Source organism: Diachasma alloeum, unplaced genomic scaffold (assembly GCF_001412515.2).
Source record: "Diachasma alloeum isolate Michigan unplaced genomic scaffold, Dall2.0 Dall_scaffold_00891, whole genome shotgun sequence".
In the NCBI taxonomy this organism is placed as follows: Eukaryota; Metazoa; Arthropoda; class Insecta; order Hymenoptera; family Braconidae; genus Diachasma; species Diachasma alloeum.
In genome coordinates, this window is record NW_021681012.1 from 11,690 (window position 1) to 36,915 (window position 25,226).

General features: G+C 39.8%; 5 protein-coding genes across 6 annotated transcripts; 3 read left to right on the forward strand and 2 right to left on the reverse strand.

The window, feature by feature from the left end:
* Positions 1 to 49: 49 nt before the first annotated feature.
* LOC107045237 (thioredoxin-2) lies at positions 50 to 2,919 on the forward strand. The gene is made up of 3 exons (XM_015267427.2): positions 50 to 177; positions 1,459 to 1,689; positions 2,522 to 2,919. Exons 1-3 carry the CDS (start codon positions 154 to 156, stop codon positions 2,585 to 2,587), a joined length of 321 nt encoding a protein of 106 aa, XP_015122913.1. The 5' UTR covers positions 50 to 153; the 3' UTR covers positions 2,588 to 2,919.
* Positions 2,528 to 12,638, reverse strand: LOC107045234 (DNA-directed RNA polymerase I subunit RPA1). The gene is made up of 5 exons (XM_015267423.2): positions 11,619 to 12,638; positions 9,535 to 10,372; positions 6,166 to 7,885; positions 3,844 to 5,387; positions 2,528 to 3,141 (listed from the first exon to the last, which is right to left on the reverse strand). Exons 1-5 carry the CDS (start codon positions 12,462 to 12,464, stop codon positions 3,011 to 3,013), a joined length of 5,079 nt encoding a protein of 1,692 aa, XP_015122909.1. The 5' UTR covers positions 12,465 to 12,638; the 3' UTR covers positions 2,528 to 3,010.
* Positions 12,639 to 14,532: 1,894 nt separating this feature from the next.
* LOC107045238 (dentin sialophosphoprotein) lies at positions 14,533 to 17,428 on the forward strand. The gene is made up of 2 exons (XM_015267428.2): positions 14,533 to 14,561; positions 14,831 to 17,428. Exons 1-2 carry the CDS (start codon positions 14,537 to 14,539, stop codon positions 16,690 to 16,692), a joined length of 1,887 nt encoding a protein of 628 aa, XP_015122914.1. The 5' UTR covers positions 14,533 to 14,536; the 3' UTR covers positions 16,693 to 17,428.
* Positions 17,429 to 17,658: 230 nt separating this feature from the next.
* On the reverse strand, positions 17,659 to 21,062 carry LOC107045239 (F-box/LRR-repeat protein 2). 2 transcript variants are annotated; one of them, XM_015267429.1, is made up of 3 exons: positions 20,986 to 21,062; positions 19,635 to 20,329; positions 17,659 to 18,814 (listed from the first exon to the last, which is right to left on the reverse strand). In XM_015267429.1, the coding sequence occupies exons 1-3, from the start codon at positions 20,990 to 20,992 to the stop codon at positions 18,065 to 18,067; spliced, it is 1,452 nt and encodes a 483-aa protein (XP_015122915.1). In that variant the 5' UTR covers positions 20,993 to 21,062; the 3' UTR covers positions 17,659 to 18,064. The 2 variants fall into 2 exon arrangements, with proteins under 2 accessions (XP_015122915.1, XP_015122916.1); XM_015267430.1 differs by lacking the exon at positions 20,986 to 21,062 and adding an exon at positions 20,450 to 20,567.
* A 94-nt stretch (positions 21,063 to 21,156) lies between these two features.
* LOC107045227 (protein SHQ1 homolog) lies at positions 21,157 to 24,957 on the forward strand. The gene is made up of 3 exons (XM_015267415.1): positions 21,157 to 21,368; positions 22,083 to 22,464; positions 23,696 to 24,957. Exons 1-3 carry the CDS (start codon positions 21,226 to 21,228, stop codon positions 24,779 to 24,781), a joined length of 1,611 nt encoding a protein of 536 aa, XP_015122901.1. The 5' UTR covers positions 21,157 to 21,225; the 3' UTR covers positions 24,782 to 24,957.
* Positions 24,958 to 25,226: the final 269 nt, after the last annotated feature.

Sequence of the window (25,226 nt, forward strand, 5' to 3'; positions counted from 1 at the left end):
TGCATTTCCGACAGACGAAGGGGCCCCCCTCGCGCGGCAAACGCATCGATTCCCCCCGAACCGGTGATTTTTACTCCAGTTTGTCGACAAGTATTGACGAGAACATTTCTTACTCCAACAATCTTCACTTTTCCGTTGATAATCAACTCCAAAATGGTCGTCATCATCGAGAACAAAGTAAGTACCCGATTTCCAACTCAACTTCTCCAATTTTCATCATCAATTTTTATTCATTTACATCATTATTCATTTATTCAACTCATGTACTTGTTGATAAAAAAAAATGTGGCACACGTGATTGATAATTCCTCTGGCGCCCGTGACGAGATTCCCCGGAATAATGGACACATCATCGTTATCATTAATCGTCCGGGGAATAGCGCGTGAATATCGGACAATTGTTGGCATAAAAAGGGGAGTAAAGGAAAAAAAGAAATATTTGATCCACTTGACTTCAATGGCGTGCCCCAACCACCGTGGCGCTGGTAATCGCTACGGAATTTGTGGGCGCGTCTTTTTCGTCTGTCTCACTTTGTTATGAAACAATGACGATGACTCTCTCTTTGTCGGGAGAAGTGTCTGGCCTTGATGATCATGATTATCAGACGGATTTGTGAGTTGTACGTGAGCAATCGGTTGGGTTGTTCATTCGTAACGATTGATGATGATGATGATTCCCAGGAGAATCACCCCCATTTTGATGATTTTTTGAATTCGTATTCTATTCCGAATCATTTGTTCTGGAGATATTCAAGAATTGAAATTGTGTTCTCATCTTTTTCATTTTCTTTCAAATTAAAGATTTTTTAATCATAAATATCTCGGGATTGGCTGAGTCGATTTCGGTTAATTAGAATTCATTTTAAAACCCATTTTTTAAGCTTGGAAATGGGAAGAAATTCGTCTGAATCAAATCATTTGTTCTGGAGATATTCAAGAATAAAGATTATTGTTTTTCCACATCTTCTCTTATCTTCTTTCAAATTAAGGTTTTTTTAATTGTAAATATTTCGGCATTGGCTGAGTGAATTTCGATGTGCTAGGGCTCATTTTAAAGACGTTTTTTCGATCTTCAACATGAAGAAAAATCATCCAAATCGTACCATCTGCTCCGGAGATATTCGTGAATAAAGCACACCCTTTTTCCTCAATTTCATTTCAGAATTATCCTGTCATGCCAATTCTCTTAATTTAATTAAAAATTGACTTTCCCTAACGAGCGTTTATCTATTTCGAGATGATTAATTGATGACTGATAAATATTGGACGGGAGATAATTAATGCAATTCGAATGTTCCCGATGAATTGTATACCAATTGCATGACTGATTCATCAATCTATCATCCTCAATTTGTGCATGTAGCCAGAGGAAAATATCTACCCACTTGCATTCACACTAAAACTAATCGTCATCACCCGGGGACAATGGAAAATCATTAATTATTTACGATGAAACAGAATGACTTGATCAAGAGGCTAGAGGAAGCCGGTGACAAGCTCGTCATCATCGACTTCTTTGCCACCTGGTGCGGCCCATGCAAGGTCATTGCTCCCCAGTTTGAGGAGCTGTCGAAGGAGTTCCCAGATATCGTTTTCCTCAAGGTCGATGTCGACGACAACGAGGAAATTGCTACTGAGTATGAGATCGGCAGTATGCCGACGTTCGTCTTCATCAAGAATGGAAAAACCGTGAGTGTGAATGATAACGAGAATTATTCACTCATCAGAATTATGAGTTTTCAACCAGAATGCGTCAATTTCACTTCAGGAAAGATTAGGTTTTGGCAAATATCTCTGGGTATAAAGGAGATAGCAATATAAACAAAAATAAAATATAAAAGTTCACCAGAAATCGAGGAAATGAAATGATTTTTTTCAGGTCTGATTGAAATTTAGAATGAAAGTTTCGCTGTCTTTGACAAAAGATGAAATTGACTTTTTTTCCTAATGTAATTTTTTAGACTTTGATTTTTTGATAAATATCTCAGAATTGAAACCAAATACGGCAATTTCAGTCTCAACATTTTTTGTGGGTCTCAATTTTCTCCACAAAAAAAAACGTAATGAAATTTTCCCAATCTCCCCTAGATTCCAAGATACTCTCCCCCAAGATCACCATCAAACAATTTATTTCATTTTATCGTTGGGTGGACTAATTTTCTGGAGCCAGCCTTAAAAAAGTAGCAAAATAAAAAAAAACAATAAAAGTTTACCAAAAACTGAAGGAATAAAATGACTTTGTTCAGATCTAATTGAAATTCAGAATGAAATTTTCGCTGTCTTTGAAAAAAAATGCAATGAAATTGACTTTTTTTTTCTGAAATAATGTTTCAGATTTTAATTTTTGCTAAATATCTCAAAATTGATGCCAAATACTGCAATTTCAGCCTAAACATTTTTTGTAGGTCTCAATTGTCTCCACAAAAAAGATCTGAATGAAATGTTCCTCATCTCCCCGAGATTCCAAGCGACACCCCTCCAAAATCACCATCAATCAATTTATTTCATTTTATTTTCACAGGTGCACCAATTTACTGGAGCCAGCCTTCAAAAAATCAAGGACGGTATTGAGGCGCACAAGAATTAGACCCAATCTCGCATAATAAACAAACTGTACGCCTTATAACTGTTATATTTAAACCGAAAGAAGTTTAAAATCGAAGATAATTAATGAAAAAAATTGATAATAGTTCAATTAAATCATACACGGCATTAACATTACCATGTTTTGTACATATTCTATTGTGTACTCTTCTCGGACACGGAATTTGAGATGTTTTCACGATAGAAAAGACTGTGAACATGAGTTTAAACAGTAGCAACTTTAATTCGCTACATTTTTTCCATTCGTTTGTATCTGACTTGATTGATGTACTTGGCCTTTTGAAATATACACGATGAATTAGGTGAATAAATTCACACGACTGTCTTCCAATCATTTATTATTATAAAATCTATAAAATACGGGGAAATATACAATTGTCATAACGAATACGTCAGTGATACCTACTTAAAGGGATGATTTCACTGGTTTCATCGCAGAGGACATCTTCAGGTAGACGTCGAAGGCTCCAGTGCCAGTTCTACACGGTTGCCCGAGCATCAAACGACTCGATGGAGACGTTAAGTCATCTCGTTTACCTGACAATTCATTCACGAATGATTAATTTCAGTCTGTCAAACTCGTCTGCGATGTTCCAGACATGATAATGTATCCATGAAGTTCAGAATGATGTGTTTACTTTCATTATCTTGATTCGTAATGATAAAAATGTTTTTATGGAGTATTTTGTAAGAATTTTCACAAGTGAAAGTTGTCTGAATCAACGAAATGCTTCTCTGATGATCTCACCGAGGCATAAATTATTCCATTTGACCATACAAAATTTAAAAACATGAATTTTAAGATCATTTTATAATTCGTGGCCCTTTAATCTTCAACATCTCTAGATTACCCGAGTAAAATTCCTCACTTTCTTGAATGGTAATTTATTCTTGAAATTCAGAATTATGTGTTTACCTGTATTATCTTCATTTGTAATAATAAAGATGTATTTATGGAGTATTTTTAAAGAGTTTCCACAAGTGAAAGTTGTCTGAATCGGGCGTAAATTATTCCATTTAACCATTTAAAAATACGAATCAAGATAATTTAATTTACAGCTCTTTAAATTTTAATTCCCAATTTTTTTCATTTTCAAAAATTTATTATCCCATTAAAAATTATTTTTAACCCATTAAAATGCACTCATTCAACTCCTCAACATCTTCAAAAAATGGATAAACAAAAAAGAGAAAAAAGATGACAAGTCAAACAGTTAAAATATCCTGAATAAAAAATACCTTGCAAAGTAGCACTCTTCAAGAACGTCAACGAGCTCTCAAAACTCATCTGCTGGAGTGGCGAAGCCGAGTTCTCCATGCCCTTCCTGCTCATCGGCTGAAAGCTCCCATCGAAAGTCATATAATCAGCAATAAGTGACAGATGCCTGGGGTCAACAGTGATTCCATACATCTTGAAGACATCCTTCACCTCCTTCACGATGACCCTATTAGCAGCCTCAATCCCATAAGTCTGAGAGATCCCCCAGATGTCATTAGAGTACAGCCTCCTAATGTCCAAGACCTTATCATACTTGAACATCTCCACAATATTGATCCCATCGGTCTTGAGAACAGTCTCCCCCTTGGCATTGGGAAAGGTGAAAGCCTTCTTGATGGAAGGTGTCTCCCAAAGCACCACCTTCCCCGCGACATTCTTCAGGATCGTCGGCAAATCAATCTTAATCATCCTCAGAGGCAGCCAGAACCTGAATTTGCACCAGAGATACTTTCCCGCGTCAAAGTCATACTCCACAGCATAACTGTACATATTAGCAACGTCTATTTTCCTCTGATCAGCAGCCGCCTGATCCGCAAGATCAATCTCCTCGTTCACCTCCTCGACGTCATCTTCAAGGACGTCAGGTTTCCTCTCTTCATCCTCAGCCTCGTCCTCGTCATCATTAATGACCTCGTCCTCCTCAGGATCATCGTACTCCCGGTTCTCCTGATGCCTGGACTTGCTCCTGGCTGCAGTGGCATCCTCATCCTCGGGGGCTTCATCCTCGTCGGAAGACTCATGCTCCTCCCCAAAGTCCTGTTTAATCTTCCTGCTAACTGGTTCTCCATCGTCAGCCTCGTCCAGCATCGAGTCCTCCTGTGCTGTATTCTTCCTCTTCTCCTCCTCCACGTGGAGCAGAGTTCCCGAGACCTTCGCCACCTTCTTTATTTCCCTGAACATCTGCTTAAAGAAGAGGGTCTCAGTTTTTTCAACGACCTCCCTGGACGTGACATTGAACTCGTGCTTGTAGTTTTTGTGAGGAAGATACTGAATTGTCAATGCGTACTCCAGTTGTCTATTGGGATACGTTTCCATCTTCCTGTCGATTTTTATGGACCTCACGACGTCAGACAAGACACATCTCGTCAGTTTTAATTTCAATTTGTTGGACTGTCTCGTGAGATTCTTCAGATCCCTCCTGAAAGGGATCTCCATACTGGGGGTCTTGATGTTCTTCGACGCCATCATGAGGATCTCCCGGAGTCTGGGGATACCCAGGGTCACGTTCATCTCACCACGACCCGCGAAGTGGAAGGTGTTGAGGGTCATCTGGGTGGAGGGTTCACCGATGGACTGAGCAGCGAGAAGACCAACTGCCTCACCAGGGGGACACAGGGTCTTCATGACTTTGCAGGAGAGCATGTCACGAATTTCGTCCCTGGTGACTGGGGGGCCGTAGGACCTTGGGGTCCTCAGGTAGCCGTCCATGAGCTCCTCGAGGTGCTCGGTGAGAACCCCGAACTCCAGGTCTTGACGGTATTTCGAGGTCAAGGGCTCTGGGCATCTATAAATGATAAACGGGGGTCTATAGAATTTAATTCTGGAATTTTAATTGGAATTCTGGAGGAGGGATCACTCAAGAGTTGATTTTTTTGAGATTCTATGAAGAAATGATTTCTATAGAAAAGACTATCGAATACTGTAGAATTCTATAGCTCACTAAAAAATTTATGTGGGTGTTACAAATTCAAAAATTATATCTGGCAAAGAGAATCGAGCCTTATGATTCTATAGCAAAATCATATAGCAATTCTATAGCAAAATTCACTATCGATTCACATAAGTCATGGACATGTCTATAGAATTATTTATATCACACATTGTATTGAAAATGTATTCTATAAACCTTGCAATGTCCCACCAAGCATATCCCGAAAAGTTCTAGAAATCTAAAGAATGCTATAGACAATCCTATAGAGATGTAAAAAATGATAAAAACATGTCAAAATGATCTCAGAAATTATGTCTGACAATGAGAATTGAGTGTTATGATTCTGTAGTAGAACTCTATAAAAAATTATGTACCACTCTATAGTAGTATTTTCTGTAGAATTTCCATTACGTAAATTCTATAGATAAAATCACACTATAGAGTCGCAGAATTTATGGACATGTCTATAGAAAATAAATTCGATCGCCTTGCAATATACAGCCAGCCATATCCCCAAAAATCTAAAAAAAACGCTATAGATGATCCTATAGCCATGTAAAAAAATTTACACAATTCGATAGAATTTCCCCACACACAAATCACCGAAGAACGAGTAAAACATGTAACCCACCTGACAACTTTATCATTGAAAGACTTCTTGACCTCCCCATCAGCTCGAACCCACTTCTTGACCAGTGACAGTGACCCCTTGCTCCTCCCAACAGTGCCATCAATAATATTCCCTTTTGCGCTATTAGATCCATTCTCCTTCGTGAAAATGGTAAACCCACTTTCCCTGGACTTTCTCAACACATCTCCATGCTTGCTCTTCCACTTCCTCAACCTCTTCCCCATCTTCTGAATATTCTTGGTATCACTCGTTTCCTTGAGACTCTCCACGAGCCTCTCGTCGACAATAGCCCCTCTGTTCTCCACCAGGAACTCCATCTGCTCCTTCCTCAAGAACCTGGAGTTCGGTATGTCCAGGCCATCCTCTCCGTAGTACATCTGCACAAGACTGCCGTCAGAGTCTCTCACTGTGGAGTCATAGCCAACCGTCAGTCCTTCAAGATGCTTGATCAGGCACCTCTGAAGGTATCCAGACCTGCTCGTCTTCACAGCTGTATCAATCAGCCCCTCACGCCCTGCCATGCAATGAAAGAAGAACTCCTGAGGCTGAATTCCAGTCATAAATCTTCCATCAATGAACCCCCCAGCCCTGGGGGACGAGTCGTAAGGTGGAAAACTAGGGAGAGACTTTCCACTGATCATCAGGGGCGGTCTTTTCCCCTCGAGTTCAATCTGCCCTAGAAGACAGGAGATCTGCATGGTGTTGACGGTGGATCCCTTCGCCCCCGAAGTCACCATCAGCTGAAGATTATTCTCTGGAAACTTCTTCCTCAGCCCCGCAGGGAGACAAGTCTTGTTGATCTCGTTGGTGAAGGGATCCAAAGCTGTCTTGTACTTTCTGTCAATCAGCCCTCGGAACCTCTTGTTCCTCCAGTTGTTCTCCTCCATCTTCTTGAGGACAACATCGCGTGGAGTGTCCTCAGGCAGTTCCAGTGCTGTTTTCTGGATATCATCACCGATCTTCCTGCACCTCTCGATGATCTCTTTTCGTTTATTGTCGCTCTTTGGGAGGACCAGGATGTCTTCGATGCCGAGGGTGAAGCCGCAGAGTTGAAGGTGCGACTGGAAGACTTTCCCAAAGGCACTGAGGACCTTCGAGGAACAGGGGCCACCGTACAACTCGTACATGCAGTGGATGAGACCGTAGGGAGTTGCTCCATAATGGGTTTTATCAAGAACTCCGGACAGAAGTTCTCCATTTCTGATGATGACTTCAGCCTCGGACATGGTCTTGGGGTCAGTGAATTCAATTCCCTGTCGCCATTTTCTCGGTGGCTGTCTCTCCCAGGATTTCGCTGGGATTTTAGCACCAGCTGTCAAGTTTATCCTAGCTTTTCCCCTGGGAATGCTGTTGATGATGATCGTGGACAGCACCTGCTTTCCCGACCAGAGTTGAACGGGTTTGATGATGGCTGGGGGGAGGATCTGAATGTCCCCACGGTGGTCGTAGAGACCTGCATAGACCAGTTGCATGTAGTCTTGCTTGGAGAGGAATTTTCCTCGGACGGTCAGACGCACCCCTGAGATGACGTGATCCTGGATGAGGCCCCCCAAGGGGGTCCCGTCCTTCGGGACCAGGTACTGGTTGGAGACGTTGGCGATGAAGTAGCCCTCGGATCTGGAGACCTCGTTCTGGGGGAAGTGAACGTTCATCTCGTCACCGTCGAAGTCGGCGTTGTAGGCTTTGCAGTTTGAATAGTGAAGGCGGAGGGTTTTTTCACCTTTTGGGGAGGAAATTGGAGATGAGGTTTAGGTGAGATTTTTCTTTATTATGATTTTGGGATATAGAATTTTTCATGTGAAGACTCATCAGATGGAAAATTCTATAGACATGCGTATAAGATTCTGCATTATTTCTATTGAATTATTCCTATTGAATTCATATTATAGAATTCGATAAGTTCGTAATGTCCTATAGACGTGTTACGAGTTCATAAATTATGTCTATAAGAATTGAATTTCAAGATTCAATGAAAATTACTCTATAGAAAATTCTATAGACATGGGTATAATGTTCTGCATTATTTCTCTCTATATAATATAAAAAAATAAGCCCAAAAATTCAGGCGACGCTCAAAATTCAGGCGACTTCTGATTCGGCCCTGTGGCGACAGATGCGGCCCTGGAGCGACACTGATGCGACCCTGGGGCGACACTGATGCGGCCCTGGGGCGACACTGATGTGGTCCTGGGGCCGACCTGACGTGATCCGAGTCGACCCGACGTGACCCGAGCCGACGTGACCCCAACCGACCTGATGTGACCTGATGTGACTCAAGCCAACCCAATCTTGACAGGTCACAGGGTGATTTTATATATATTTCTCTCTATATAATAAAAAAATAAGGGCAAAATTTAAGACAATTCAGGCGACGCAAAAATTCAGGCGACGCCAAAATTCAGGCGACGCAAAAATTCAAGCGACGCCTAAAGGNGGTCGGGGGGCGGGGTTAGAAGGAAGGAGGGTGTCCCGGGGTCAGACGCGGTGGGGGGGCTGACAGTTGGATTGGGGGGGAGCGAGCGAAGCGAGCGGGGGGGCGAAGCCCCCCGGGGTTGGCGAGCGAAGCGAGCAGGGGGCGAAGCCCCCTAGTCTATTAACTAGTATTATTTATGAGGTTTTTGTAAAAGTATAAACGTCTATAGAATTTATGGAGAAAATAATGATACAATTATACCCAATAGATGCTTAATGTTCTATAAAACACCTTTCAAAATTATGTACACAAGTTATGAATATGAGAATTCATAAGAGAACACGCTATAGAATTTCTAAATGAATTTTTATAGACTTACACGATTCCCAATAAAAAAAATCTATATAATTCATACACGATATCATGTGCAATAGAATTTCTATTGATTTTTTATGGTATTCTATAGAAATTCTATAGACAAAATTATTCTATATGTTTGAATAATTCCCGAGATGATATTTCAGAACCCCATCGATGTGTTATCAACATGTCCATAGAATTCTCTACATCAGTTTCTATAGAAATTCAATTCTATAGGCTTGCAATATCCCACGAGAAATGTTCCAAAATTTCCTAAATAACTAAAACAGGCTATAAATAATTCTATATCCAATTCTATAGACAACTGACTTTCCCCGAAAAATAAAAAACCCATGTAACGCTTATAACAGTATTTCATATAGAATTTCTACGGCAGTCTACAGAAATTCTATAGACAAATTCTTTTAGCTGTTCAAATATTTCCCGAGATGATATTCCACGTCTATATAATTCCCACGAGAAATGTACCAAAATTTCCTAGAAAACTTAAAACCCAGACTATAGACATTTCTATAGATAATTCTATAGCCAACTCTATAAATCATTGACTTTTTCCGAAAAATAAAAACACTTACCTTTGAGAATCCTCGCCTTGTGCGCCATAATAGACGGTTTATGGAGAGTTGGCTGTCGATTCAACAGCATAATATCCCCATTCTGTAGATGCCTGTGCACAATCTTGACCCCTTGAAAGGACTTTTCATTCTTGTGTCCCTCTGTGAGAAGCCTCTTAGCAATGGCTTCCCTGCTGATCCTGTCATTGGGATTGATTCTCCTGATGAAACCGTCCTCACCCTCGATCTTCACAGCCCCCGGATGCTGATCAGGACCATTCATCACCAATTCCCTCATTTCTGCGACGTTCCACGGAGTCACGGGGACGGGGTACGTCAACTTGAGAGCAAATGCCTCTGGAATTCCTATCTCATCGATGTTCAGATTGGGGTCTGGAGTTATGACTGATCTGGCCGCGTAATTCACACGCTTTCCCATCATGTGCATTCTTATCGCCCCTTCCTTCTTCTCGATGATCTGTTTCAAGCCTTGACAGAGCATCGATTCAGCTGTCTTCGACATGTCCCTGTCCATGAGGTGGTCCACGTTACCCTGAAGGGCTGACCACGCGTTGTGGAGTTTCTCCAGGGGAGTCGTCCCTCGAATAGTCTCGAAGACCAGTTTCCCTTCTTCGGGGAGTTGGCTGGTGTCACCGTCTTGGATCGTTTGGATGATGTTCCTGAGGACCAGGCAGTCCTGCATTATGTGCTTGTAGACTTGCGTCTGGGGGTGTTCCATTAATTGCCCGTCGAGGAAGTTCACCGGGCGAACTATTGGGGGGAGCACTGGAATCACCTCGAAGTAGAAGACATCCACGGGGTACTCGGTTTTGAGAACCCCTAGGCAGGGAACAATTACCTGAAGGTAATTCAAGGGGATTCGTTATTTTTTTTTATTAAACAATTCTATAGCTTTCGGAATTTTGTACATCTTTTCAAATTTTTATTTTCAATTGAAACAACTTAAAAATTCGACTGTAATGGTAAACAAATTTTGAGAGGAACTTGTTTTCAAGAGAAAATCAAGAGCTACAAAAGGACTATAAAACAAAACTGAAGTGAAAATAAGATTAATCCATAAGTTTTATATTTTTCCGATTTACAAATTGTCATTTTCAATTGAATTAATTAAAAGACCGAACTATAATGGCCAAACAAATTTCGAGAGGAACTTATTTCCAAGGGAAAATCAAGAGCTATAAATGAATTATTTTAAAAATGGGAGCAAAAATTAGATTTATCGAGAAATTCTATACTTTTTCTAGTTTTGTCGACTTTACAAATTTTTATTTTCAATTGAAATAATTTAAGTCTAACTGTAATGGCTAAATAAATTTTGAGAGGAACATATTTCGAAGAGGAAATCAAAGGCTAGAAAAAGATTATAAAAAAGTTGGAGTAAAAATAAGATTAATCCGTATATTCTATAATTTTCCTAACGTTGTCACCTTTACAAATTTTTATTCTCAATCGAAATAATTGAAAAACCTAGCTATAATGGTTAAACAAATTTCCAGAGGAGCTTATGTCCATGAGAAAATTCCAGAAAAATATTATTAAAAAACTGGATTAAAAATAAGATAAATCCATAAATTCTATAATTTTCCTAATTTTGTCAACTTTATTTCTAATTCAAACAACTAAAATTCCCAGCTATAATGGCTAAACAAATTTTGAGAGGAACTTATTTCCACGACATAATCAAGCCCTACAAAAGGATTATAAAAGACTGGTTTAAAAATAAGATTAATCCATAAATTTTATAATTTTGCTATTTTTGTCAACTTGAAAAATTTTTATTTTCAACTGAAACAATTTAAAAACTATAATGGCTAGACAATTTTTAAATGGAACTTATTTTAGAGAATTACAAAAGAAATGTAAAAAACTGTACTAAAAATATGATTAACCCCGAATTCCGATATTTTCCCGAATTTTCTTACCTGTACAAATTTTCATTTTCACTCGAAACGAGTAAACACCCCAACTATAACGGCTAAACAAATTTCCAAAGGAGCTTATTTTCCAGAGAAAATCTCGACCTCCAAAAACATTGGAAATGAATTCCCCTAAAAATAAATTAATCCAAAAATTCCCCTGCTCACCTTCAAGATCTCCCTATCATTATCCCAAACGCGTCTCATGTACTTCCTGGACTGATCCGGCATAAGCAGAACACTCATGGTCTTCTGGGCCACCCCCCTGTGCTCGTCGTCATAAATAGCAGCCTTAGAGATCATGATCCTATTCTTCAGAATGGACACCTTGGAGATGGGTATCTTGCAGTAAAGACAGACCTTCTCCGGCTTGTGCATCTTCACCACAGACTCCACATGGATCTGCCACAAAGTATTAACGTTCTTCGTGTGCACCTGGACTTCGCCCTCGCACATTTTCCCGTAGGCCCTCCTCTCGTGGAGGTTCCTGACGTAACCATCGACGGCCTCGCGCACCAGCTCGGCCTGTGCCTCCTGGCCCACTGCAGGCTCCGACAGGACCGAGGCAACCTCTTGCTCCAGACCCTCGAGGTCAGTGTAAAATCCTTCATTAATCAGTTTTAATTTCGCTGACAGCACGAGCTTGACGTGCGCAGGAATCTGAATGGTGAAGCAGTTCAGACATGACAATTTCACGAGACTGCAGAGGACTTTGTGGAAGAGGGGGTTGACCACCAGCACTGGGAGCTCAATGTGTCCAAAGTGCCCGGTGCAGGTGTAGACGTTCTCCCCGCAGGTGCCACAGGGGTCAGAGTGTTCGTTCAGTGGCCCCAGGGAGGGGTCGTACAGGCCTCCCCTGAGGGGGTGCCCCAGGACGTTGAAGGACAAGGGCGTGCAGATCTTCACGACACTGAGGTTCTTTATGTCCTCCGCTGTGAAGACCGAGAAGACGAGGCTCTTGGGGTAGAGGTGCTTCGGGGTCTGGTCTGACGGTAAACCACTGCGGAATGCCATCTCTGGGGATTTATGTGGCTTTCAGAGGAATTTCCCTGATTTTCACTCCGAGGAAATGTTTTTTTATAACGGAACGAGTTTATCACCGATTGAGGCAGATATTCGACCATTAATTCACATTTTTTAGATTATTTTGGTAAACAACGGCAGGTGAAGGACACGTGAGGGTTTGAAGACACGTGAGTTATTGAAGGTTAGGAAAACACAGCTCCAGCCTCCAGTCGAGGGCCAGATGATTCGGGGAGGAGATGAGGAAAATAGGTCTTATTTAAACTTTAATAAGTCGCGATCCGCAGAGTGGAATGAATACTTTTTTATTTCAGTTTCAAGACATTTTTTTAATCTTCAAAATGAGTACAGATTTATTGGAATCGGATGGTTGGGTTGGGAGATATTGACGAGTGAAGGAGGTGTAATTCACCTCACTTTTCATCTTTTTGGAGATTCGAATAGTCAGATGACTCTGAGAAGATGCGCAGACACGGTGGAGTGGGTCTGCGCATGTGCTTGCGCTCCGTGCCGACGCCATGTTGAATCCATTCGGTGTTTTCATTTGCGAGGCAATCGGGGGTCGTGTGCCGCATAAACACACGAAAGTAAATGATCTCACTGTCGTGGGGAGTGGAGGACGCGAGTGGTGTGATCAGGTGTGATGAGAGTTATGACACAGTGATGATTGCTTGTGCAGTTGGATTAGCCGATCCAGAGAAAACTGTTTGATGGGGACAAGTCCAAGTCGACGACACGTTGAATATCATTCGGTGAACGGTTTTTGAACGTTAATAAGTCGGGATCCGCAGAGTGGAATAAAAACTTTGTTTTTCGTTTTCAAGAAGATTTTTCAATCTTCAAAATGAATTCAGATTTATTGGAATCGGATCGTTGGGTTGGGAGATATTGACGAGTGAAGGAGGTGTACTTCACCTCACTTTTCATCTTTTTGGAGATTCGAATAGTCATATGACTCCGTGAAGATGAGCAGACGCGGGAGAGCAGGTCTGCGCACGCGCATGCGTTCCATGCCGACGCCATGTTGAATTCCATTCTTTGTTTCGATTTGCGAGAGGGAATCGGGAGTCGAGTGCCGCATAAACACACGAAAATCGTCGATCTAGCGGTCGTGGTAAGTGGAGGACGCGGGATGGTGATGAACTAGTCGATATCGGGTTCAAATGGACACGAAATCGAAACAAAGGACTCGGTTGATGCGTCTAGTGGTGATTTCGGGGTGTGACAATGATTTTTATCGAGGTGATGAGGTACATCGGACGAACTGTGATTTCTTATTGTGGTGACGGAGGTGGGAGTGAATGAAAATGCCGGCCGGCAGCCTTTGTTTGTTCACAATCGGTTGTTTGTTGGGGATTCGAAGGGTCTAATGTAGTGTTCAGTGTTTCAATCCGGGGTATTTGGAATATGTGTCGAGTGCTGGAGGAGTATTCAAAGAGGTTCCAGAGTCATTTTTCTTGGGGAAGAGAGTAAAATTGAGGGGCACAATTTTTTTTCCGTTGGGTTGTAGTGGTTCCGAGGTGTTGAGGCAATTTGTTGTGGTTCGAGCGAATTTCTTTGGTTTATTTTTTTTTTGTGGGAGTGGAGTGTGTTGTTTTGGCAGTGAAAGTGCATCCCAGAGGAGTAATCACCGTAGATTGGAATCGAGGTAGCTTGTTGGAGAGGTGAAAACGAAGCTGTTGTTTTCATCCAACGCCGGTGAGTGATTTCAACCCTCTATTTACTCGTTTTATCCATAAACTTTGGCGTTTCTCATTCTATTAAATTATCGTGGATCTTTAGTAAATTATGGCAGACACAATTTCAGAGAAAACGTCTCTTGACATTTCTCCTTAAACTCATTTCCAAGATGAATCAATCATCATGAAAACTCATTACATATGGAAATCACAACTTCGATCGAACACAAAGTGCTGAATTCCCATAAATGTCCGATGAATACAAACATCTGTGATGTTTGTTGATCTGGTGACCCCTCGGATTTCCCAAAAGGTCAATCCACTGTCACCCGACTGCTTATAAAACCCCACGACGCGTAGTCGTCACTCAGTGAACAAAGAAACATGAAGATGACAGTGTGTGATAACAGTAAGTTAATTCATTAATATTTCCATCATCATCATCACCTCAAACCCTCGATATCTCCGGACCAAACGGTGCGATTCGAACAAGTCATATCTCATTTGAAGGATATTTTTTCATTCTCGAAAATAAGATCTGATTTTTCAATTTTCACTCAGCCAGTTTCGAGATATTGCCCCTCAAAACCCCTCCCCCTTTTTTCAATTTCCACTGAGAATTAATTAACCCGTTGATTTAATTACTCAGTTAATTGAATCTTTGAACTTCCCCCTCAGCTACTAAATACGTGGACCTCGAGGAAGGTTCCTTCGAGAAGAGACTCGAGATCCTAGTGACAAAGGGCCCCAAGTCCCCCTGCTTCAGGTATCTAAAAATAATAATCTACCTGGAGCTCATTTTATTCATCGGATTCTTGGGGTTCATGACTGCGCAGAAGTACTTCGAGCAGCCGTACTGGTCCCCACCACCTGTTGACCACCCGGTTGATCCTCCAGCCTCATCAGACACTACCGACAACCCCTTGACCCCTGAGCTATCAACGTCATCTCCAAGCGTCCTTGACCCTGAGTCAATTGCGCAAAACTCGGAAATACGTTTCCCAGAGCGTCCTTTCTCATTCCCACACGATCAATTGATAGAGGAGCTTAAAAGAGAGTTGGAAAATTCCAGAAATGGAGATCTCCAGGAAACTGATCAGAATTCAGATGCTTTATTCCAGCCTTTCTTGGAAATTGCGAAGGCATTGGAGAATAACGAGGAATCCAGAGTAGAAGAGAACGAAGAAAATGAAGATAATCGTGAGGTTCATGATCCACAAGGGGATGATCAAGTCTCCAAACAGATGTCTGTCGAAAGCCATGAGGATGATAGAGGATTTGCCCCAGGAGCCAATCTACACGTGTTCCTCAATCCTTTCTTCCACGTCGCAAAGGAATCGGAGGTTTATGATGAAAGGAACAGCCGAGAAAACTTCTCAGAGGAGTCCAGAGTAGAAGACAATGAAAGAGATGAAGATAATCATGAGGTTTATGATCAACAAGGGGATGATCAAGTCTCCAAACAGTTGTCTGAGGAAAGCGACGAGAATGACGGAGGATTTTCCCCTGGAGACAATCCACACGTGTTACTCCTCAATCCTTTCTTCCACATTATGAAGGAATTGGAGATTGATGAGGAAAGAAACAGCAGGGAAAACTTCTCAGGGGAGTCCAGACTAGAAGACAACGAAAGAGATGAAGTTAATCGTGAGGTTCATGATCAACAAGGGGACGATCAAGTCTCCAAACAGTTGTCTGACGAACGTCATGAGGATGACAGAGGATTTGCCCCTGGAGACAATCCACACGTGTTACTCTTCAATCCTTTCTTCCACATTGCGAAGGAATTGGAGATTTATGATGAAAAAAAGAGCAGGGAAAATGAAGACAATCATGAGGTTCATCATCCACAAGAGGATCAACGTGATGAAGAGGATCAACTCTCCAAACAGTCGTCTGAAAGCGACGACAGCAGTTACAACTACCGAGACGTTTATGATAATTCGGAGGACGATCTTAATGAAGATGAAGTAGAAGATCTGCCAACAGTGACGCCTGAATCCAGATTATTCGAGATGCTCTACCGGCTTGCATTTGCTGATGCCTCTGAAAGCAATGAGCCGATACTGGAGCCATCAGAACAGTCCCAGAATCCTCGATTAGTCTTCCCTGAAGGCCCTGGAGACCTCGAGGGCTCCCACGAGACGTTCATTCATCCGAGTTCTTTCATTCATCAAGTGGAATCAACGCAGAGGACTGATGACCCCGAGATAACAGCTGACCCCGGGTCTATTGAAACGTCAGCAGATTCCGATGGAAATGTTGAGAAATCTGAGACGAGTGCAACTGAATCTGTCGGAGATGCCCAAGTGTCTGAGGATCCTGAACCTGCGAACAAGAGTTCTGGGCAGACTGAGGCGGATTGTGACCCCGAGAGCGAGATATTCATCGAGGATTCCACGATGTTTCCAGCCTGGGCGAATACGTGTGTTAAGAAATATGCTTTGAGCTATGCCCTGAGCAGAAGGGACAGACCCGGCTGGAGAAGACCAGGCTTTTTCCCTTCGTTCCATCCGCGTTTTTTCAGTGATTTTGAATGATAAAGTTATGATTTTCTCTCAGACGATTGGGAGGAAACAGTGATAAGAGAAGAATAAAACACATGTTGATGGAATAATAGAATAAAAGAATTTTTTCGAGGGCTGGAAATGAGGTTTCTTGGTCTAGGCCATGTCAATTCCTTGGGGCAACACATTCTATTTCTATTCCAAATCTATTTTAATTTCTTTCTAATTAATCAACACAGTTGGATGAAAAAAATTAATTCATTGGTGATGCAATATAATGCATCTATATAATGCAATATAATAATGCAATATAATGCAATTGATCGAGTCTCTCCAACTCAGGATTAATAATTAAATTAAGATCATCGTCAAAATCATCTATCTTGTCTTCGTTTTAATAAAATAATTATCTAATAAATATCAAATAATTAGATAATTACATAATTCAATCATTGAATGAGGATGATACAAGTTTTCACGTAAAGTATCAATTCCTTGAAACAACCAAATTTATTTCAATTAGTTTCTTGAATAATCAACGCAATTAGGTTAAAAAAATTGTTTATTGTGGTTTATTGTGGTTATTATTCTCTTCTTAATAATTATAACACAATTGTATGAGTCTCTCCAGCTCAGGATGAACAAGATCAAAACCATCTTGATTAAATCAAGATCATCATCAAAACCATCCATCTTGTCTTCGTTTTAATAAAATAATTATCTAAATATCAAATAATTAGATAATTACATAAATAAATAATTGAATGAGGATGATTCAAGTTTTCACGTAAAGTATCAATTCATTGAAACAACCGAATTGATTCCAATTATTTTCTTAATTAATTTCTTGATTAATCAACAGAATTAGATTTCAAAAATAAGTTTCTTGCGGTTATTTTTCTCTTTTTAATAATTACAACACACAAAGTATCAATCCTTTGAAACAACCAAATTGATGTCGATTCTTTTCTTAATTAATTTTTCAATTAATCAACGCAATTAGATTAAAAAAATAAGTTTATTGGGATTATTTTTCTCTTGTTAATAATTATGCCGCAATTGATTGAGTCCGTCCAACTCCGGATTAGTAATTAAACGTCTCTCTTCGTATATCGCTATCATTTATTGATGATCATCATTGAAATCATTTATTTCGTTGGCTTCATTGACGATTAAAAGATGACATTTAACATAGTCTTCCTTCTTCTCTCACCTTGTCTTCACTTTTGCAAAACAATTGTATAAATATTAACTAATTAAATAATTGAATTGAATAATTCAACTTTTCAAACATTTGTTTACATGAAGTATTCTTTGAAACAACTAAATTTATTCCAATTTGTTTCTAGTTAATCAACGCAATTAGATAAGAAAAAATAAGTTTATTGCGGTTATTTTTCTCTTCTTAATAATTATAACGCAATTGGTTGAGTCTCTCCAACTCGGGATTAGTAATTAAACGACTCTCTTCGTATATCTCCATCAGTGATCGATCGTCATTATCAAAATTATCTATTTTGTTGGCTTCATCGACGATTAAAAGATGGCATTTGCCATGATCTTCGCTCCTCTCCCACTTTGTCTTCACAATTTTGTCAACAATTACCCAGAGACAGAAATTGTTTCTCCTCCCGGTGACGCTAGATGCTGTTTTGAGGACCTTCTCAGTGACGTTGGTACCAGCCAAGTTCAAATACCTCAGGTTTGGGGAATTATTCACGAGTGTGGTGATCCCAGGATCATCGACACTCCAGCAATCTTCGCACTCCAACTTCTTGAGACTCCGTAGCCTCTTGAAAACATCGTCTGTGATTCTGCAGGAATTGAGAAAAAGCTCTTCGAGATGTGGCAAATTCCCCAGATTACTCAGTCCTCCAGTGGTGATCCCCGGGCACCGATTGAGGTTCAAATACCTCAGGTTTCTGGAGTTGTTCGTCAGCGCAGTGATGAAGTCATCGCCGATGTTGATGATTTTACTGAGGTTCAGGTGCTCTAGACTGAATAGTTTAGTGAGAGGAGAAAAATTCTTGGCACGACTGTTCGCGAGGGAGAGGCAGGTGAGGTCAGGATTAGCACTGATCAGCCTGATCACCCCTGGCTCCAGGGTGAATCCCTCCAAAGTCATCGCTGTGAGGTTCGTGAATTGTTTCAGCCCCTGGAGAACATTAAATATGAAATTCAAAGTAGGATTGGAGCTTTTTAAAAAGGATTACCAGGCTTTGCATGCCAGTGAAATATCTTGGGATTCATTCATACGATTACGATAAATCTGGCTTCATTTTGAAGCTTGATAAAATATCTTGAAAATAAAAAAAAATGTTAAATTCCACTCTGGGAAGTTAACGGTTTTTTACCTGATGTTTATTGAGAATTCATTTCTTGTTTTTTAAGAAGATTTTTTGAAAAGGGATTTGTTGAATTCCAAATATCTTTTGAATGAACAGTTCTATTTGAGTAACTCAGCGCTCATTTTAAAGCTTGGAAGAATACCTTGAAAATGAGACTTAATTCATTGAATTTCACTCTGCCAATCTCGAGATATTAGAAATTGAATCTGATTGTCATTTAAATGAATTGCATAATTTGGCAATTCATTTTTTCAGAAATTTCCATGGAGACTGACTGATTCCTCAATATCTCCTGGGCAAATAATGCGATTTGGATAACTCAGCTCTCATTTTAAAGCATAAAAGAATATCTTGAAAATGAAATGATTCATACAATTTCACTCTGCCAATCTCGATATATTTAAAATTAAAGTTCATAATAATTTTGCATAATTTTAAAATGTACTTTTTCATCAACTTCTATGGTGTTTTATTGATTCCTTAATGTCTCCTGCACAAATAATGCGATTTGAATAACTCAGCGCTCATTTTAAACCTTGAAAAAATGCCTTGAAAATGAAAAAAAAATCGTTGAAATCCGCTCAGTCAATTTCAAGATATTGGAGACTAACTCATAAAAAAACTCACAGAGGAATAAATCCTAGGCCTCACAGTTCCATTCTCTTCGCAATGCTGTGAGCAGAGATGAATTTCCCTCAAATTGTTGATCGAATGCCCCCAGAAGTCTTGAAAAACATCCTTTCCGAGATTCTTCATCCCGAAATACTCCAATTTATTCATTTTCGAGAATAAAGTCGTGAACCTCTGTCCATACCTGTCAAACGAGACTTCGAGTCTAGACAAATTGACGCAATATTCTCCAACGAGGCCCAGGATTTTGTAAGTGCAAGGATCCCCTATTTTTAATTCCCTGAGATACCCCCCACAACGCTTCAGGATGGCCCCGATGTGGGTGTTTGACCTGAAGGCAGGGGGCAATTCATCCAAATCATTCCACAGTGGGGATTTCGAGAAATTCAGGGCTCTCACGTTGCTCCAGGCTAATTTAGACGCTTTCTCCCAACGTTTGGAGACTATTCTCACTGTTAGGCGAGATGTCAAGGGAAGGCACTTGAAGATCCGTTCAAGACAGTCGTCGTTGAGGTCATTGATGGAAGCAGGAGCTGATTGTTGAGGAATTTCTGGAATGAATTTCTCGATCTTCTCCTGTTTTCGTCTTTTTTGAGGAGATTCAGGGAAGATCGATCTGCTTTCTGATGGCTCAGGTTCATTGTTGACTTCGAAGATTGATATTTTCCTCTTTTTTATCCATTTCTCGTTCCCTGAAAGTGATGAAACAATTTTAAGAAATGTTCGTGAATGATTAGTTTGGGAGGAAAGAGGTAGAGTTTTTTTCAATTGCTAATATCCCAGGACCAGATAATGCGATTTAAGTCACTCACCTCTCATTTTCAAGATATTTTTTCAATCTTCAAAATGAGTCTTTATTCATCTAATTTCACTCCACCAATCGCGAGATATTTGAAGTTAAACCCAACAATAATTTTGTATAATTAAAACATTTACGTTTCCATCAATTTCTGCAGAATCTTATTGATTTCTTAATATCGCCTGCACAAATTATGCGATTGGGATAAATCAACTCTCATTTTCAAGATATTTTTTCAAGCTTGAAAATGAGGTTTGATTCATCCAATTTCACTCTACCAATCTGGAGACATTTAAAATTAAACATTATATCAATTTTCCATAATTTTAAAATGTACTTTTTCATCAATTTCTACAGAGTCTTATTGATTTCTCAATATCTCTTGCACAAATTATGCGATTGGGATAAGTCACCTCTCATTTTAAGGTTGAAAAAATATCATGAAAATGAGACTAAATTCGTTCCATTTTATTCAACCAATCTCTAGATATTCCAGATCAAACCCCACGGAATTTCTTCCAATTTCTTCTACAAAACAAATTTAATTACCTGTCATTTTAACTTGACATTAGAATCCACTAGCTGTTAAAATCGACTGCAACAGCCATTCCTGGCTCCCACGTGGGCACCACTATGTATAAATATACTGTTTACGAACCCCCCCCCCCCTGGCTACCAAAACTCCAGAGCTGGGTCAGGTTAGTTTGATCAATGCCCCGTTGAACCTCCATACCACGTGAAACGCCATTACCTCGTCGCTTTGTTATTGATGAGACAAAACTCATCGTCATGTTGACACCCAGATTCGAATTAAAACAAGATGATGACGAGGTGACAATCAGTATTTACGCGCGTTATGCTAACATCAGAGATACCGAAGTTTATGTCGAGGGAAATGATTTTCGCTTCCACTCGTCTCCCTATTATCTGCGGTGAGTTTGTTTACAGTTATTGATTCCAACAAAAAAAAAATTGCAAGCATCATTACCCGTCACTACCCGTTATTTCCACAAACGAAAACTTTTAAAAAAAAAAGCAAGAGGATTTTATGGAAAATTCCATTTGATTTCTACTGAATTTCTATTAAAAACTATTAGCTTTTGGCTTATTAGAAAATTTAAACTATTAGAAAAGTTCCAATAGAAACTATTTTATGTAAAAAATGAGTAGAATTTCATCTTTTTATGCAAATTTTTGCATTGTTGCAAGTTTTTTCACTCAATTTCTTCCTTTTTCATTAAAAAATGAAAAAAAACTGAATTTTTTCTATTGAACATTTGTATTGAAAAAAGCGCAGATAAAGTGTAGAAGTTTCATTGGTTCCATTGGATTTTTATTGAACTTCTATTCAAAACTATTAGTTTTTGGCTTATTAGAAAATTTAAACTATTAGAAAATCTCCAATAGAAACTATTTTATAAAAAAAATAAGTAAAATTTCATCTTTTTATGAAAACTTCTCTATTGCGCCAAGTTTTTCACTCAATTCCTTCTCTTTTCGTTAAAAAAAATTAGAAGAAAAAACGCTGATTAGTTTCCATTGAACATTTGTATTGAAAAAAACGCAGATAAGTTACGGAATTTTTATTCGTTCATTTTTTTTTTGCAAAAAATATCAATAAGAATATATTGAATATACTACATCAGACTGAAATTACCCGGAAAAATCATTGAGAATGACGACTCCAAAGGGTCTTACGACTGCGACACTGGAACATTCACCCTGAAATTCTCCAAATTGAATAAAGGAGAGCACTTCGAGAATTTGGATATGATAACGACACTTCTAGCTCCTCCCAAAAAGAACAAAGACGTTGCTCCGACAATCGAAGTCATTGGTAATCCAGCTGCCCAGCATGAAGATGGAGTTGATCCTCTTTCCGAAGGTCCAGACCAAGGAGATGATGACGATGGAGACGACTGGTTCATTCCCCAGGTTTCAGTCGCTCCTGGGGTTTCTAATATTCTCTCTGGACAACCGAAGTATGGATTCGCGAATAAAGTTTCTGGAGCTCTAACTTCATTCGATGTAAGCTCATCTTTATTTATTTACCCCATCAATTTTTTTTCATTTTTTATTTTCTAATTCCACTGAAATTTCAGTGGAATTTCAGTGAGAATTTAAAATTCAAAAATTTATGGAAAAATCGATGAAAACTGTCAATTTTAGGGCAATTATTTGATTAGAATTATTAGAAATCAGAAAATTTCAGGTTAAAATTTTTAATCAATTGAAAATTCAGTGTAATTTAATCCAAAAAATTCAAAAAAATTTGGAATTTCACTGAATTTACGGTGAAATTTAAAATTTCATGTCTTTTTCTCTTTATAATTGACTCAAATGTCAATGAAAATTATTGTTTTTCTAACACTGCAATGAAGTGATGAAGAAACACAAGTAATTTTCTCATGACTTCAGTTTTCATTAAATATCTCAGAATTGAATGTAGATGACGTACTGTTCATACGGACCTTTTTTGTAGCTCTAAATCCGTTCTACACAAAATCTCGTCATAAGAATCCCCGTATCTCCCTTCAACTCCAAGACATTCATCAAAAACTGTCTTCGAGTTGAATTAACTCATCTTATCGTAATAATTCACGATTTTAAATAATCTTATTTTAACTTTTCCCTCCTGCATTAAGAGAAAAATCGACATAATATCACAAGAATGATTACTTGACCGAAAAACATCGTATACATGTTTGATCAATTTATGGTAGGTTTCAGACAAGAAATCGGTGTTCTTCGGGCTAAGGAGAAAGTTACTGAACGAAAAAGTCACGTCGTTTTTCGAAATTAGATAATATTCCTTAAAAGACGTGAATAGTTTGACAGAAGGATAAGAAGATATTGCTTCCCTTCGAACTCAAAGCGATTGAGCGACGGTTATATTCTTTTAATATCTGGAGGTTTTCCTCTGCATAAACTCTCTATTCATTCAATATGAAAGTCTCTGATTCATGATTCACTGAATTGAAGGTTTTTATATTTTTAGTCATTTTCTCATCTTCTGACACGAAAAAACCGATTTCTTGTTGCAAGAAATTCTCACTTTATTACGAACTGTTCATGTTCAAGTCATGAACACTTCACCGAAATCTGACATTGTCTGACACATCCGGAATTTTTATTCCAAGAAATTTATCCTCAAGAGATGAGACATTCGGCGCCAGAAATTAGTTTTGTGATATTATGCCGATATTTCTCTCAGTGTTTAAATCCATCCTCAAAATAATCTATTCATCCTGGCTCGCAGTCTGGCTGGTTGAGAGACGTCATCGACCTCCCCCACCCCGACTCCACCCCCGCAGCCCAGCGAAAATCCCTCCGAGAGGCCGATGAAAAAGCGCATTTTAGTGACGACCACTATATGGCAGACCTGGTTCAGGTAGAAGAAACTGCTAAACCGAGCATTATCTTCTCTCCCCAGTGGTACCAATCATCACCAGAATCCATTCTCCTAACCGATAATGAGAAAGACATCCTGAAGGAGCTGCCCAACAAGGAGTACCTCCTAGACAACGAGGAGAAGCAGGCGGTGCTCTACGGTCTGGTGGACATCCTCTTCGCCTCGTGCTACAACCACCGAGTGACTCAAGGGGAGAATTCATCGGAGAGCAGCTGGGACATCAACAAAATCTCGTCCACTCTCTCCTGGTTCCAGACGTATTCCTCCCTGGAAGACGTTATCAGAACGTCAATCAGAAGGTCCTTGTGCTACCCCCTGTACCGCCACTGGGACCTCTCCATGAAGGTCCTGGAGGACGTCAAACAGATCCTGAAGCTGGGTAAGAAGATGGTACTGAAGAGATTCTGCGAGATTCACGAGCTCTTCAATAACTCCTTCGAGCCTAGATACCTCCTGAATCAATTGTACATCAGGGATTATCTCATCTGGATTCAGCAGGCGCCTGATTCCCTCATTCTCTCGCTGTTCAACGCTCTTGATGGTCTGCTACCGAAGAAAGAGGACATGGGGTTCGATCTGGTGGAGCTGGAGACAGCCGCCTGGTCAGTCCTCGAGGAGGAGAATCAACAGGAGAGGATTGATGAAGGGTCTGAGGAGCAGAATCTGATCATTGGGAACTCGATTCACGATGTGGTTAATCAGCTTAACAAGATGGAGATGGGTTCTGAGGGGAGTGATGAGAGCGACTCCGAAACGGATTCTGATATTGATACGAGCTCGAGTAGCTCCTTGAGCTCCAGCAGTTGTAGTTCCTCCAGTGAGAGCTCGACAGAGTCGAGTGATGAGTCCAGTGGGGAGAGGAAGAGAGGACCATTGATACTGGAGATGGGGAAGGAGTTGGATAGTGATGATTCTACGGATGAAGATCATTGAGGAGAGAATTTAAAAGAGGGATATGTACGAAAAACTGATGAGATTAATTATTTTTTGGGTTTTAGCTCTTACTTGAAGTGATCTGTTCCCTATCATAACTGATTTATCTCGAACTACCACTTCAATTCTTCAGAACATGTATCCAGAACACATATTTATTTTTAGATTATTATTATTACTTAATGTTTAAAATACATTTCTATAATAATACTTCCTAAAAATGAACAATCATAAATTCATGAAATGAACATTCATCATACATAAATTACATCTATCTTTCATTCCTCTAGAACGTAAGAAATCCAAGGAAGTAGCTTACTATAATGAGCGATTAATTTGCTCCTCGAGATTTCCTCCTCAACCGTGAAATCCGGCAAGTTCGTCATTCCCGCGTCCATAAGATCTGGAACTATAGTCACGATAGGTTCCCCATTGCGTCCTTGCT

What these genes read in the sequence shown, in the direction of transcription:
- LOC107045227 (XM_015267415.1), top strand. Translation starts at nt 21,226, where the DNA reads ATGTTGACACCCAGATTCGAATTAAAACAAGATGATGACGAGGTGACA. An exon ending in TCGTCTCCCTATTATCTGCG is followed by an intron (nt 21,369 to 22,082) that starts GTGAGTTTGTTT and finishes ATACTACATCAG; the next exon opens with ACTGAAATTACCCGGAAAAA. An exon ending in GAGCTCTAACTTCATTCGAT is followed by an intron (nt 22,465 to 23,695) that starts GTAAGCTCATCT and finishes CCTGGCTCGCAG; the next exon opens with TCTGGCTGGTTGAGAGACGT.
- LOC107045234 (XM_015267423.2), bottom strand. Translation starts at nt 12,464, where the DNA reads ATGGCATTCCGCAGTGGTTTACCGTCAGACCAGACCCCGAAGCACCTC. An exon ending in CAAGGCGAGGATTCTCAAAG is followed by an intron (nt 7,886 to 9,534) that starts GTAAGTGTTTTT and finishes CCTCCCCAAAAG; the next exon opens with GTGAAAAAACCCTCCGCCTT. An exon ending in TTCAATGATAAAGTTGTCAG is followed by an intron (nt 5,388 to 6,165) that starts GTGGGTTACATG and finishes TATCATTTATAG; the next exon opens with ATGCCCAGAGCCCTTGACCT.
- LOC107045237 (XM_015267427.2), top strand. Translation starts at nt 154, where the DNA reads ATGGTCGTCATCATCGAGAACAAA. An exon ending in TCGTCATCATCGAGAACAAA is followed by an intron (nt 178 to 1,458) that starts GTAAGTACCCGA and finishes ACGATGAAACAG; the next exon opens with AATGACTTGATCAAGAGGCT. An exon ending in TCATCAAGAATGGAAAAACC is followed by an intron (nt 1,690 to 2,521) that starts GTGAGTGTGAAT and finishes TTATTTTCACAG; the next exon opens with GTGCACCAATTTACTGGAGC.
- LOC107045238 (XM_015267428.2), top strand. Translation starts at nt 14,537, where the DNA reads ATGAAGATGACAGTGTGTGATAACA. An exon ending in GATGACAGTGTGTGATAACA is followed by an intron (nt 14,562 to 14,830) that starts GTAAGTTAATTC and finishes CTTCCCCCTCAG; the next exon opens with CTACTAAATACGTGGACCTC.
- LOC107045239 (XM_015267429.1), bottom strand. An exon ending in GGCCTAGGATTTATTCCTCT is followed by an intron (nt 18,815 to 19,634) that starts GTGAGTTTTTTT and finishes AATGTTCTCCAG; the next exon opens with GGGCTGAAACAATTCACGAA.